Source organism: Bombina bombina, chromosome 2 (genome assembly GCF_027579735.1).
Source record: "Bombina bombina isolate aBomBom1 chromosome 2, aBomBom1.pri, whole genome shotgun sequence".
NCBI lineage: Eukaryota > Metazoa > Chordata > Amphibia > Anura > Bombinatoridae > Bombina > Bombina bombina.
In genome coordinates this window covers 868,577,102-868,593,550 of record NC_069500.1, presented here as the reverse complement: position 1 = coordinate 868,593,550, position 16,449 = coordinate 868,577,102, and the positions used below count along the sequence as shown (strand labels likewise).

The 16,449-nt window shown below is 36.2% G+C and overlaps 1 protein-coding gene across 1 annotated transcript in view; it reads left to right on the top strand.

Annotated features, from left to right (window-relative positions):
• Positions 1 to 16,449, top strand: part of ANTXR2 (ANTXR cell adhesion molecule 2) — a 584,995-nt gene that overhangs the window by 243,710 nt on the left and 324,836 nt on the right. Inside the window, exon 7 of the mRNA XM_053703194.1 lies at positions 8,724 to 8,804. Coding sequence (XP_053559169.1) covers positions 8,724 to 8,804 — 81 coding nt within the window. The remainder of the gene's footprint in view (positions 1 to 8,723; positions 8,805 to 16,449) is intronic.

Below are 16,449 nucleotides of genomic sequence, written 5' to 3'. Positions count from 1 at the left end.
TTTGCCCTTTGAGCTGGTATTATTAATGTTTTATGCAGCGGTGGAGCGTCTACTCTGTCATTTTTACTAAAAATTGATTTGGCTGCAGTGAGAATGAATCGCGCTGTTATAAACGGCGCACTTCATTTCTCTACTGATCACTTGACTCTTCTCCTTCTCTGGCTGAGATTCGAAGCGGTGCCATTGTTATCCGGCTCTCAGTGTTTCGAGACCTTGTATTGTAACGGATTCTTTTATTCTTTAAATCTGCAGCTCTTTCTCTTCTTCTGGAACGGAAATAGAAAGACATTGTTTGCAATTAAGTTTCAGTTGACTTTATTGTTAAGAAAGTGCAACGAGTACTAGCAATTCTGGATTAAACGATCTTGTATCTCTCACGTTTAACTAATCTCCTTAAAGTGAAAGTACATCTTGTATTTTGACCGTTCACTGCTGTGCTTTAATTAGCTCTATTACTCTTTGTTTTGCCTCTTTAGCTTGTATATTTTTAAGACGTAGCTCAGAGGTAGAGCGTCTACCACTGAGTTTTTCATTATATGTCTTTTTACTAGGTATTTTTTTTTTTTTGTTCGGCACTTCATTTTTTCTGGCTGATCACGTGACGCCTTCTCCTTCGCCAACTGAGAACGAAGCGGCGCCATTTTCTCTGTCAGTATTACGAGTCCTTGTATGTATCGACTCGTTTTCCTGTCAGTGTACAGCTCTTTTTCTTCCTAAGATGGAGAAAGACATTGTTTGATTTTATGTTAGTGTTTTCTGCACTACAATTATGCTCAGTCTTACTTAGCAAATCACGACTTTTGAAAATAACTTTTAAGTAAAAGTACATATTTATTTATTTAATAAGTTTTTAATAAATAAAGTTTTTGGGGCATTTTTGTAATGAATTTGGAACTGTGGTCCGTTCCTATTGAAAATATGCTTATCTTGTCTTGAGACTACAATTGCTTTAGTATGCCATTTTGTCCCTCATGTTTGGAAAAATTTTAAAAATAAGGATAAGCTTTTTTTTTTTTTTGCCTTATGTCTCTCAGGATGCTGCTGTTAGGCATTGCCACCGTTTTTCTCCTCAAACATCCCACGCCTCAATGGCTACACATATAGTGCCCTGCAATTCCTCTGTCTCCTAGTATGTGCCATCAGATTTTGCGGTACAGGTATCTTTGGCGATATCTGCAGTATTATCTGCTTTTCCCATGTAGGGGAAGCGCTAGAGGAAATCTAAAGATTTTTCAGAATGTAATGTGTCTGTTCCGACTGCTGCTTCACAGCTGGTCCTTCCTCATAGACTGATGAGGAGGATTTCTCAGTAGGGTGAGATCTCAGATTTGGACAGTTTAATTCCTTTTTCTGATACTGAAGAAGTAAACTTCAGATTTAAGCTTGATCACCTTCGTGTATTGCTAAAGGAGGTATTAGCTTCTTGGACGATTACGATACTTTTGTTGCTGTCAACCCTACAAAATCTGGTAACCTTATTAACTACTATGTTTTACTTCCTCTGTGGCGGTTTTTCCTGTTCCAGACCGTGTGACGGAGATTATTTTACAGGAATGGCAGAAGTAGGGATACCTTTCTCCCCGACTTTAAAAGAAGAAGCTGGAGGCTTATTTACAAAAGATGTATGTTCATCAGGGTCTTCAATTACAACCTGTAGTTTGTATTGCCACTGTAGCAAGTACTGCATCTTATTGGTGCAATGCCTTGTCTGAATTAATTTTAACAGAGCCTCCATAGGAGGAGATCCAAGATAGGATTTAGGCTCTTTAACTAGCCAATTCCTTTATTTCTGATGCTATCATTCAGATTATTAGACTTAGAGCCAAGATGTCTGGCTTCACTGTCTTAGCCAGCAGAGCTTTGTGGCTAAATTCTCGGTCCTAGCTTATGGCGCTTCCTTACAAGGGTAAGACCTTGTTTGGGCCTGGTCTGGCAGAGAGCATTTCTGAGTTTTCGGGTGGAAAAGGGTCTTTTCTACCACAATACAAGAAGAACAGTCCTAAAGGACGTCAAAGTAATTTTTGTTCCTTTCGTAACTTCATCTTCCAAGTAGGATCAGTCCAAGTCTTCTTGGAAATCCAATTAGTCTTGGAACAAGGGGAAGCATTCAAAGAAACCCGCAGCTGAGTCTAGTCAACATGAAGGGTTTGCCCCAGGTCCGGGATCAGATCAAGTGGGGAGCTGACTTTCTCTGTTTTATCTAGCATGTTTACGAGATGTCCCAGATCCTTGGGCTGTGGACATAGTATCTTAGGGTTAGAAGATAGTATTCAAAACTTTTTCCTCCCAGGGGCAGATCCCACCTCTCAAGATTATTTGTAAACCAGATAAAAGGAGAGGCATTCTTGAACTGTGTTCAGGACATTTCCTTCCTGGGAGTGATAGTTCAAATTCCAGTAAGGGAACAGGGCCTAAGATTCTATTCTAATCTGTTTGTGGCTCCCAAAAAAGAGGGAACTTTCCGACCCATTCTAGTCCTAAAGTGTCTCAACAAGCTTCTAGACCATTAGGATCTGTCTCAGAGGATAGATCTAGATCAGTCGACAAGAACTTCTCTTCCGTGGTGTCTTTCTCAGAACATCTGTCTCAGGGCACAGGTTTCTGGAGACCTTCCTGGGTGATTGGGTCCATGGGCTCCAGTCTGCTTGGCTGGGGAGCAGTCTGGGACTTGTTAGAGGTGTAGGGACTATGGACTCGGGAGGAGTCTACTCTCCTCATACACATCTTGGAGTTGAGAGCGATTTACAATCCTCTGATGGCTTGACCTCAGTTGTCCTTAGTCCGGTTTCTCAGGATCCAGTCGGACAACAGCACCTCAGTGGCTTATATCACCCTCCAGGGAGGAACTCGGAATTCCTTAGCCATGAAGGAGGTGGCCTAGATATTTCAGTGGGCAGAAGTTCCTGATTGTCTTTCTGCCATCCACATTCCAGAAGTGGACAGCTCGGAAGAGGATTTCCTGAACAGACTGTCTTTTTATTCCGGGGAGTGGGCTCTACAGGTTAACCCTCAAATGGGGGTGCTGGAGTTGGATTTGATGGCATCTCAGTAGAACGCCAAGTTTCCAAGATACAGTTCAAGGTCAAGAGATCCATAGGCCGCCCTGATAGATGCTCTGGCGTTTCCTTGGGATTTAAGTCTAACATATCCGTTTAATCAGTTTGCTCTCCTTCTACGAGTCATTGCTCGTATCAAACAGAGAGAGCATAGGTAATTCTAATAGCTCCTGCATGGCCTTGCAGGATCTGGTATGCAGACCTAGTGAAGATGTCATATATTCCACCTTGGAGGTTACCTCTGAGGTAGGACCTTCTATCTCGGGGTCCATTCCTTCATCCAAATCTTGTTTCTCTGAAGCTGACTGCTTGGAGATTGAACGCTTAGTTCTGTCTACGCGTGGTTTTTCATTGAGACTATGATTCAGGCTCACAAGCCTGTTACTAGAAATATTTACCATAAGGTATGGTGCAAATACCTTTATTGGTGGTAATTCAAGGGCTACTCTTGGAGTAGGGTCAGGATTCCTAGGATTTTGTCTTTTCTCCAGGAAGGTCTGGAGAAGTGATTGTCAGTTAGTTCTCTGAAGGGTCAGATTTCTGCATTTTCTATTTTGCTGCACAAGTGCCTGGCGGTTGTGCCAGATGTTCAATATTTTTGTCAGAATCGGGCCTGTGTTTAAGTCTGTTGCTCCTGCTTGGAGCCTTAACTTTGTTCTTTAAGTTTTGCAGCAGGCTCTGTTTGAGCCATTGCATTCCATAGATATTAAAGGGACATGAAACCCAAAAAAATATTTCATGATTCAGATAGAGAATACCATTTTAAACAACTTTCTAATTTACTTCTATTATCTAATCTGTTTTATTCTCTTGGTATCATATGTTGAAGGAACAGCCGTGCACTTGCACTACTGGTTTCTAACTGAACACATGGGTGAGCCAATGACAATCAGTTTATATATGTAGCCACTAATCAACAGCTAAAACCTAGGTTCTCTGCTGCACATGAACTTTCCTAGATAAACATTTCAGCAAAGAATAACAAGAGAAAGAAGCAAATTAAATAATATAAGTAAATTGGAAAGTTGTTTGAAATTGTATTCTCTATCTGAATCATGAAAGAAAATTTTTGGGTTTCATGTCCCTTTAAGTTGTTATCTTAGAAGGTTTTGTTTCTTATTGCAATCCCTTCTGCTTGGAGAGTCTGAACTCTCGGCTTTGCAGTGTGATTCGACTTATCTTTCATGCTGATAAGGTGGTTCTTCGTTCTAAGTTGGGATTTCTACCTAAAGTGGTTTCAGATTGAAATTTTAATCAGGAAATTGTTGTTCCTTCTTAATGTCCTAATCCTTCTTCTCATAAGGAACGTTTGTTGCACAACTTGGATGTTGTGTGTGTTCTAAAATTCTACTTACAGGCGACTTAAGGATTTTCGCCAGTCTTCTGCCCTGTTTGTTTGTTTCTCTGGAAAGCGTAAAGGTCAGAAAGCTACTGCTACTTCTCTTTCTCTCTGGTTGAGAAGTATGATTCGTTTTGCTTATGAGACTGCTGGTCAGCAGAGAATTACAGCTCATTCCACTAGGGCTGTATCCTCTTCTTGGGCTTTCAAAAATTAAGCTTTTTGGTTCTCTCTGCATACTTTTTCCAAATTTTACAAGTTGGATTCTTTTGCCTTGGCTGAGGCTTCTTTTGGGAGAAGGGTTCTTCAAGTGGTGGTGCCTTCTGTTTAGGTATGCCTGTCTTGTTTTCCGTCCCTAGTCATCTGTGTCCTCTAGCTTGGGTATTGGTTCCCACTAGTAATTTATGATGTTGTGGATTCTCCATATCTTAGGAAAGAAAACAAAATGTATGCTTACCTGATAATTTTTTTTTTCTTTCCGGATATGGAGAGTCCACAACCCCACCCTTATATTTAAGACGGTTATTTTTAGCTAAACCTCAGGTACCTTCTACACATTTGTGTTATTCCTTTTTCCATTTCCCTTCGGTCGAATGACTGGGGATTGTGGGAAGGGGAGTGACACTTAATAGCTTTGCTGTGGTGCACTTTGCCTCCTCCTGCTGGCCAGGAGTGATATCCCCACTAGTAATTGATGACGTTGTGGACTCTCCATATTCGGAAAGAAAGAAATTTATCAGGTAAGCATACATTTTGTTTTTTATATATACACTTTATTATTTTATATTACCATCTCAAAGTGTTTAATGTCCCGTTAAAGGGACATTAATCATAAATTGTAAGCTGCGTAACAATGTATCTGTCAAGAATTTTGCAATGAATAATGCAGCTTTATTTTGTCAAATGAGCATATTATTTTATGTTTTTCTTTTTACTGATTTTACTGTCCACCAGAAGAACAGAACCCTTGCTCACCAATCACAAACTAATATGCAAATATAGGGGGATATTTATCAAAGGTCTGGCGGACCTGATCCGACAGTGCGGATCAGGTCCGCCAGACCTCGCTGAATGCGGAGCGCAATAAACTCTCCGTATTCAGCATTGCACCAACAGCTCTTGTGAGCTCCTGGTGCAATGCCGCCCCCTGCAGATTCGGAGGTGTCAATCAACCTGATCGTACTATTTTGTTAATATTTAAACAGCTTATAACACCTTATAAAATACATATACATGTTATTCTCTGGCTAATCTTTTCTTTGAATGCATCATGCTATCTAGCATTTTAATGTTTAATGTCACTTTTAAGGTGGTTATCACTGATTCAGCTTAGTTAGTAAAAAAATATATATTTAACAGGTATTTAAAAGGAGAGTAAAGTAAAACATAATTTTGAATGTATTTGATAGAGCATGACATTTTAAGCAAATTTCCAATTTAGATCTATTATCAATTTAGTTCCCTTGATATCCTTTTTTTTTTTTTTTTTTAAAGAGTAATCCTAGTTAAGCTTAGGAGCATGCATGCATCTTTATCCATCTGGCAGCAGTGTTTGCAATATTGTTTATATCAATGGTATACATAGTAGCAAACACTGCTACCATAAACTGCTATAGTCACGTGAACGTCCTAAGCTCCTTTTAGCATACCTACGATTTAGTCTTTAACAAAGGATACAAAATGAAACAAAGCAAATTTTATAATAGAAATAATAAGGAAAGTTGTTTAAAACTACGTACTCTGTCTGAATTATTCAAGTTTAATTTTGATTTTACTGTCTGTTTAAATAGATATAAATTCCTTTTTAATCTTTATATAATAGCTAAATATAAAAATATATTTATGTATTCACAATATCCTATCATGATTGTTGATGCAAAACTGATAATCCATCTTTAAAAATGCAAATGTGTACAGAGAATGTGAGGTAGGAGGGGTTTAACAAAACAGATACATTGCCTAAAAGTATTAACTCAAACCTCCCTGGGAGAAGATGGAACAAGTACATTTTTCAATGCAAATAAATAGTGAATGTACAGTATATTGCATTAATGTTTTTCAATAATGAAACCTTTTTTATGCGTTGTTGAAATGCCGAGTTTACTGGTCCTTTAAGTTTACTTGATTTGCAAAACTGACATTGTGCATATATTTGTGTACTGTTGCAAATGTTAATTTAATTCAAAGAAAGATAGATTAAACTGTGTGTTCACTCTTCCCCTTTAAAGGGATACTAAACCCATGATTCAGAAAGAGCATGTGATTTTAAGCAACTTTCTAATTTACTCCCATTATTAATTCTTATTCATTCTCTTGGTATCTTTATTTGAAAAAGCAGAAACATAAGCTTAGAAGCCGGCCCATTTTTGGTTCAGCACCCTGGGTAGCGCTTGCTGATTGGTGGCTACATTTAGCCACCAATCAGCAAGCGCTACATAGGTGCTGAACCAAAAATGGGCCGACTCCTAAGCTTACATTCCTGCTTTTCAAATGAAGATACCAAAAGAACAAAGAAAAGTTGATAATAGGGGAAAATTAGAAAGTTGCTGAAAATGAAATGCTCTATCTGAATCATGAAAGAAAAAAAATGGGTTTAGTATCCCTTTAAGCACCAGAATTATTTGCATATGTCCCAAATACTTTGTTCAGAATTCAGTAAGCCTCTCTCACACCTTCAGAAAAGTCTTCCTGGTTGTCACTTTATAGTAGAATAAGCTCCCACTTTGGTGAGCTTTGTTTCACAAATCAAGTAAATTCTCAGTGATACCTGTTATGCTTTTTTGAACCTCACCACTAAAAGCCTAAAGATTAGGGATGGGCGAATGTGTTTATATTCAAATTCAAATGTTAGAACGAATGTTATTGTAGAAATTCGATTTACATAATCGAATGTTGATAAGAACGAATATTCTTAAAAATTCTATAATGGAATGTTTATTTACAGTTTTCGAAAGTCACATTTATAAAACACAGTTGTAGACAAGAAATATTATTTTGAAATTGAATGTGATAAAATATATAGCTAAACATTCTATTATTCAAACTAATATTTTCGAATGTTATTAAAAAATTCAAAAACGAAAATTCAAAAATAGAATGTTATATAAACATTTGAAATTCGAACAAACAAATGTATCAAAATTCGTTTTCAATTTCAAATTTTTAGAAACATTCGCCCATCCCTACTAATGATCAAAAAAAGCTGGCATGGGAAGAAATCACACAAAATCTTTGGGTTCTTTTTTGAGCATTGTATTGTAATGAATTTGTCCTTCACACCCAGAACCTGCATAGCAAGGTAAACGGCTCTCAAGCTAAAATTGATCTTTATAAAACTCTTTGAGGGACTTCATAGTACTGATGACAGACTTCTTAGATAATCTGGCCAGAGCAGCGATTTTTAGATCATCAGTCCCTAATTATTAACCCCTCAGGATGCTCAGATACCCTTTTGATATGAACCCACATAACATTTAAACAATGTAAAAGTGCAATAATATATGTTAAAATTAAAGGGACCATAAACCCAATTTTTTTCTTTCATGATTCAGATAGAGCATGAAATTTTAAGCAACTTTTTAATTTACTTCTATTATAAATTTTTCTTCGTTCTCTTTCTATCTTTATTTTAAAAGCAGGAATGTAAATCATAGCAGCCAGCCCATTTTAGGTTCAGCACCATGGATAGCGCTTGCTTATTGGAGGCCAACATTTACCCACCAATGGGCCAGCTCCTATGCATCACATTCCTGCTTTTTAAATAAAGATAGCAAGAAAACGTAGAAAAATTGATAATAGGAGTAAATTAGAAAGTTGCTTGAAATTGCATGCTCTATCTGAATCATGAAAGAAAAATGTTGGGTTTAGTATCCCTTTAAGCGTTCATGATTCAGGTACAGAGTAAAATTGTTAATAAAAGTAAATTGGATATTTTTTTTATTTTTATCAAATGTACCTGTTTCTCTTGGTTTCCTTTCCATGAGCGCATACTGATGTCGTCTCAGGAGTGTGCATGTGATGAGCACTGGATCTAGAACATTGTTACTATTGTTAGACATGATCGCACTCCTAAGTCTACCTCAGTATGCTTTCATGGAAATGAGCTACTTTTCAACCAAGAGAATTACATTTTATAATAGAAATTAAATAGAAATCTTTTTTTTTTTTAATTGTCTGAATCTGCATCATGAAAGATTAATTTTGACTAAAGTGTCCCTTTAACCCTTTACATGCCACTACAATAGTTGTTTTTTTCTACCTTTCTCATTTTGTTAGACGTTTTATAAAGGCTGAATGTAAAGTGATTACCTTTCATTTATTCCCTAAAGCTAGTAAAAATTGCTGACTCCAAAGATCATGTGTTTCCGGTAGAAGGTGGATTTGCAGCTCTGAGGGGGATCATCAATTCAGTAAGTAACATATTGTTATTTTCTTTGTAAAAGACCTTTAGTGATAAAGTTTTGTTCTATAAAAACAACTGAGAACAGAAATCTAATTGAAAGTTACATCAAAATCTACTCTGTGTTCTCAACATAAAGTTTTGCCAGCTGGGTGGTATTTTGATATAACCAGATAGGGGTAGTGTAATACTTTGTAATATTTTATAATTTTCTTTTATTACTAAATGTTACTTAAAGGGACATGAAACCCAAAATATTTATTTCATGATTCAGATAGCAAATATCATTTTAAACAACTTTCCAATTTACTTCTATTATTTAATTTACTTCCTTCTCTTTTTATCCTTTACTGAAAGGTTTATCTAGGTAAGCTCAGGAGCAGCAAATAACCTAGGTTCTAACTGCTGATTGGTGGCTGCATATATATACTGATTGCCATTGACTCCCCTATGTGTTCAATTAGAAACCAGTAGTGCATTGCTGCTCCTTCAACAAATTATACAAAGAGAATGAAACAAATTAGATACTAGAAGTAAATTAGAAAGTTGTTTAAAATTGTATTCTCTATCTGAATCATTAAATATTTTTTTGGGGTTTCATGATCCTTTAATCTATCTATAAAGCACAATGTAAATGCCAAATTTAACATAAATGAATTTAATACTAATTTGTGCAAAAAATAAAAATTGAAAAAACAAATTAATATTAGTTGATTTTAGCTTAAAGGGACACTGAACCCAAATTTTTTCTTTCGTGATTCAGATAGAGCATGCAATTTTAAACAACTTTCTAATTTACTCCTATTATCAATTTTTATTCATTCTCTTGCTTTCTTTATTTGACAAAGAAGGCATCTAAGCTATTTTTTGGTTCAGCACCATGGAAAGCACTTGTTCATTGGTAGGTGAATTTATCCACCAATCGGCAAGAACAACCCAGGTTGTTCACCAAAAATGGGCCGGCATCTAAACTTACATTCTTGCATTTCAAATAAAGATACCAAGAGAATGAAAGGAATTTGATAATAGGAGTAAATTAGAAAGTTGCTTAAAATTGCATGCTCTATCTGAATCACGATAGAAAAAAAAATTGGGTTCAGTGTCCCTTTAATATTGGCTTAAATTTTAGCCGGGTAGTCAGCAAACTCAGCCAGTTGGTGTGCCTATTCAATTGGTCCTTGGGTGAACACTGTATTTTTATTTCACACAAAATTATTTGCTAAATTAGGGCAACATTATTTACGTATTACATTTTATTATAGATCTTAAGCAGGAGTTCATGTTATTCTGTTTGATATGTTAAAATTGCATTCAATACTAGTAAAAAAAAAATTTTTTTTTGTCCTTTCCTTTTTTTTTAAGTCTGTAACAGAGCGCTGTAACTGTCAAAAAAAATGGAAGGTAATCCAATAAGATCAGGGACCAGTTTCTACCAGGGTTGGATGAGACCATAACTTATTGAATATATATGTTAAACAGATTCAGCGGTCTGGAAATGAATGCTTTCTTTTGTAAGCCTGTAAGTCGTTACGGTGATAGTCTATGACATATTACAAAGCATGTAGAAAAGGACATTTGATTTGACAACAGCTTAAGTGACAAGGTTTCTACCTTTTAAATGGATGGATTTACTTGTATGGTAGTGACATGTCCTGTCATAATTGTCCATTCTTTCTTACATCACAAGCTTAAACAAATAACACTGGTCTTTGGAGCTGCCAGTTAAAATAAATTTTTCCTATTAATGTCATGCTGTGAAGAATGCCCTACAATTCTACGTGGTGTATCCTTTGCCATGGCTTCTAGTTTCTTGTAAAGGGACAGTTTACAATATAATTTTTACCGTTGTAAAAGATAGATAATCCCTTTATTACTTAGCCATTCCCCAGTTTTGCATAACCAACACAGTTATAACAATATACTTTTTACCTCTGTGATTACCTTGTATCTAAACATCTTCTGACAGCCCCCGATCACATGACTTTTTATTTATTATCTATTGACTTGCATTTAGTACTGTGTTGTGCTAACTCTTAAATAACTCCTAGGGCGTGAACATATTGTTATCTATATGGCTCACATGAACTAGCAGTCTCCTGTTGTGTAAAACAAATACAAAAGCATGTGATAGTCTTTAGTGGCTTAGAAACAGGCAGAAATTTAGAGGTTTAAATGTTATAAAGTATATTAATATATCAATGTTGGTTGTACAAAGCTAGGGAATGGGTAGTAAAGGCATTATCTATCTTTTTAAACAATAACAATTTTAGTGTAGACTGTCCCTTTAATGTATGTAGTTTTAGTAATAGCCATGTGTTTTTATTTGTCTCAAAGCAACTAGATTTTAATGTCACCAGTTCTCATTAAAACAAATGTATTTGCATTAACAAAGTGGTAGTTTATCTGTGCTTATATATGGAGTATGGCTTAGGGCTAGATTTATCAAAGCTGAGGCGTACAGGGGTACGTATACGCGCCCCTTTATGCCTCAGCTCGCCTGTGGCATGGCAAAATTACCCGCAGGTAATCACTATTGCACACGAGCGCAGTTTTGCGCTTGCGTGCAATCCCGCCCCCTGCCTGCGCACAGCCAATCACGTGCGGGCAGGAGCTGTCAAACTCCTCGGTCGGACTCGACCGCGGAGATTGAATTTCGCCACCTTAGAGGTGGTGAAGAGGTTAAGGAAGTGGCAGTCTGGTGACCGCTGCTTGATAAATTACGGCGAGCTAGTTCTTGTGAGAACTTGCAGCCGTAGGGCTTTGATAAATCGAGCCCTTAGTCCTTAGACTAGAGGCAATAAAGCTTGTTTGAATTGTTAGCCGGTCCATTGATTAAAGGGCCATAATACCCAAATGTTGAAACACTTGAAAGTGATGCAGCATAGCTGTAAAAAGCTGATTAGAAAATATCACCTGAACATCTCTATGTAAAAAAGAAAGATATTTTACCTCAAAAGTTCCTCAGTAGCCACCTCCCATTGTAAAGGATTTCTAAGCAGCATATTAGTGTGTCTGTCCTAGGACAGCTGAAGGGATGAGCTTCGTGCACTCTCATATTATTTCACCAATCAGGTAAAGGAAGCTTACTATGAAATCTCATGAGAGTTAAGTCAAATCTCATGAGATCACAGTAAGAGTTCATGACCTCAGCACTGCTGATGCTGATTGGCTGCTGTTCATTTCTTCATTTTTTTAATATTTTTACCTGCAGCTGGGAGCAGCTGAGTATAACTTTTTACACAGAACTTACTCTGCTGAGCTGAGGCAGTTGTGAGGTAAAATATCTTCCTTTTTTACATAGAGATGCTCAGGTGATATTTTCCTGTCAGCTTTTTACAGTTATACTGCATCAGTTTCAAGTGATTTAGCATAGGAGTATTATGTCCCTTTAAGAAAGATAATTTGCATGATAAAGGGAAAAGGGGCAGTTTTAAGCAAATTTCCGAATGTCTTCTTTTATCAATTTTTCTTCGTTTTCTTGGTATCTTTCTTAAAAATCAGGCAAATAAGTTCAATAGTGTGCACGTGTGTGTCTGCAGCACTATATGACAGCAGTTCTGCAAGAATGTTATTCATTAGTAAGATCACTAGATGGCAGCACTTTTTCCTGCTCTGTAGTGCTCCAGGCATGTGCACAGTACCTATCTAGATATGTCTTCAACAAAGAATAACACGAGTACAAAGCAAATTTGATAATAAAAGTAAATTGGAAACTTTTAAAAAAATTGTATGTTTTGTCTGAATCATGAAAGAAAAAAAAATTTTCATATCCCTTTAAAGAAAAATATGCCTTATTGTTTAGACTACATTTTCTTGCTGACAAGGGTAAAATCATGCATTAGAACGTATTACTCTTATCAGTTTTACTCTATTTTGTGCCATTTACAGCAAGTAATATAAGTTAAAAATGTGTTGATTTAAATTCGTATTCCAATCTACACTACAAATCATAAAATCCAAAACGTACAGTCTAATGGGAATAAAGCTCATTTCACTGAGTAATTTTATTCACACTGGAATTTGCACTTTGTTTAGTATTTATGGCAGTGTGGTTATGAAAGCAAGGTTTTAAATTTGCATCCCTTTCTATGTATTAATGTCTTGCATTGTCAGGAATAAGGCTAAACAGGAGAATTTCTTCGGCATATTTTTTCTAACAGCAAAAGTATGAAAAAGGGACATTCCAGCCAATATTGAAATCCACATGGATCAATTTAGATTGTAAGTTCCCACAACAACAGGGCTCCCAATTCCCCCTGTATTTGTTTGTTAAATTTTGTCTCGTGACTCATATTGTACTGTCCTTTTATCTTTGTTACCCATGCACAGCGCTGCGGAATCTGTTGGCGCTTTATAAATAAAGAATAATAATAATATATTCACAAAAATGCTGTTTTAAAGGTGTATTTAACTATGCACCGTGCACCAGCATTTTAAACACAGCATAGGTAATGACTCAATTTGTTTATAGCAGACATGATACAAGCCCCACTGGTGCTCTGAGCAGCTGCAGTATTTAAAATGCTGGTGCCTTTAGATTATCTAGCTATGCTTCACATGCAGAGAAAAGTGTTAACACTAAAACAGTTATAACTTTCACTATGAGCATTTTTGGCAATACATGTATATTGCAAATATGGTTCTATTCAAAGATGTAATTCATCTATGTGCATTTAAAGGATCACTAAATACAGTAGAGTTGCATAATCAACAAGCACATAATAACACTCTCTGAATTTCAATTTGTTGGCCCCGCCCCCTGTATCATGTGACAGCCATCAGCCCAATCACAGACTAGTATATGTTTACCCTGTGAACTTGTGCACATACTCAGTAGGAGCTGATGCCTCTGAAATTGTGTTTATAAAAAGACTGTGCAAAATGTGATAATAGAAGTAAATTGGAAAGTCCCTTAAAACTGCATGCTCTTTCTGATTCATGAAACTTCAATTTTGAATTTAGTGCCCCTTTAAATTTTGACCAGAATGTCCTTTAAAAATCCTTAACAGTCACAACAGTCAGTGTTATAGTTTGCAAGATTAGCTGAAAATACAAGACAAGCATTATAGTGATGGTAAACTCTTCCCTTTATAAAATCAGATCTGGAATGTTAGGGATATTTTAGATGCAGTTTCGTTCATCCGTTGTAATGAAGATGCGCTATATCTTACTTTTTAATATAGAAATGAAATTCAAATACCCCGAGCTCCGCCGCCCACTTCAAAATTCAATTTTTCTGTGAGCAAAAGGTTTGAATTGTTGTCCAATCACTGCTCTAGCTACAACATAAGTGCCATATGGGGAGAGCGTTGATTGGACAACAATTCAAACAGCTCAAAGAAAAATTAAAGATAAGGTAAACCTCATTACAATAATGAAGTTTGATTTACATTAACCCAAATGAAGGACATTATTAGTGCAAGGAACCGCAATTGTTTTCTATTACTTTCTGGGAATCCAGCTTGCATCTCTCTGCAGATTCCAAGAGGGGTTTCTCTTCTAGGCATGTGAGCTGAGAGTTTTATTGAATTTAGGCTACAAAAACAGACATGGGCTAGAAATTATGGTTATAAAGACAAAGGGCTGTTTGTCAAATTCACTGAATTTTATGCATACTAAAGAAAAATCATGACATGAAATAAAATGTATTGTTGCCATTGACAACACAACAAAACTGCAACATTCCACTATGATGATGCTTCAGATAAACAAAAATAAATAGCAACGTGATAAAAAAAAAATGTACTCCCTGAACTATTGGACAATTAATCTGAAATATTAATATTCCAAACACAGCTTTTTATTTTGCTTTCCTATAAGTGAGTGTCCTCAATAAAATACAAGTAATATTAACAAAAATCAGTAACATTTCTGTGCTTTAACCCTTTGAGAGATAATGACGGCTCTGTGCCGTCGCAAATTGTCTCAGTCAGGTGCTGACGACGGCTCAGAGCCGTCGCTAGCACTCACCCACCTTGAGGGAAATCTGGGGGCTCCCGCTGACTCTCACCCCGGCGATCTGGCCTGTATAGTGACAGGCGTCGCCGGGGCTTCACGTTTGTCGCAGTGACGTTATGCGTGATGACGTCAAAACGCAAACTTTATTTAAAGTTGAAAATGGACAAGTATAGGGAGATTGGGGCATGCTGCTTAGAAGCCTGTATCTCCGACATTTGAAAGTAGAAACAAATATGCCTAGAAACATTGTACAACCATTTTTTAAACTGTTTCCTTATCCATAATAGTTTTAAAGAACACTAAATGGAGAAAAAAAAGTTTGATTCTCTGGGCAAATAAATGGGCATTGCAGCACAAAATTTTAATTATTAGAGTATGTGACTTTAACCCTACTGATGCTGCAGTCAATATGCTCAACCCTGCAAAGCAGTTAAACATATCGTTAAAGTATTGTACGTTAGCTGGAGACAACTGTTGGTCCCAAGCAGGCACAGTCAGTGATTGGTGGGGGTCTTATGAATGCTGCATCTGATTGGCTGACCGTCCTGTCTGCTGGTGACGACCAGCAGCACTTTAACTATGTTTTAACCCTTTTGTGAGGGTTAAACATATTGACTTGCATGGTCATTAGTGGGAAAATTAAATGCTCAAATGATTAAGACCTTATAATTGCTCAAATGATTAAGATCTTATAAATCTGACACAAAAAGTAACTTAAATGCACAGTAAAGTCATAATTAGACATTTATGATTTAGACAGAACATACAAATTTTAAACAACCTACCAATTGACTTATATTATTTAATTTGCTTCCTTCTCTTGTTATGCTTTGCTGAAAGGATTATCTAGGTAAGCTCAGGAGCAGCAAAGAACCTAGGTTCTAGCTGCTGATTGGTGGCTGCATATATATATATATATATACTGATTTCAATTGGCTCACCCATGTGTTCATTTAGCAACCAGTAGTGCATTGCTGCTCCTTCAACAAATGATGCCAGGAGAATGAAGCAAATTTGATAATAAGTAAACTGGAAAGTAGTTTTAAGATTGTATGTTCTACCTAAATCATGAAAGAAAAATGTTGGGTTTCATGTCCCTTTAATGCCTTATATAATCTTAAATTTTTGTAAAAAAAAAAAAGAAACAACAAGAAAACATATTTAGGATTATTTATTTTTATTTTATTATTTTTTTGAGGTTAATAATCACATCACAAATGCTCAAAAGTTCTATGCCATATTTCCCTTTTAGCTTGTGTCATAAGGACACTGCAGTTTCAGGAAGTTTCTGTCATTCTGTGTTGTCGTGGCACGAATCTGAGAACGCAGATGTCTGGCAAGACATTAAAGTATCATTTAAAAACTATTTTTATTATAATAGTACAGAGAGAAAAAAGTTTTACACTGTTTTCAGAATGAAACAGAATGCATTTGAAATATTACAAAAAAATGTCTGCATGTATGGAAATTCCAACTAGTTAATTAGAGAAGAATATTTGTAACCGTTTCTTCATTGGCTCTTAATACTTTTCTCAATGAACCGTCTTATTTAAAGGGATATGAAATCCAAAAATGTTCTTTTATTATTCAGACAGAGCAGACCATTTTAAAAAAACTTTCCAATTTACTTCTATTATAAAATTTGCTTCGTTCCCACGATATTCTGTATTGAAGAGATACCTAGGTAGGCATCTGGA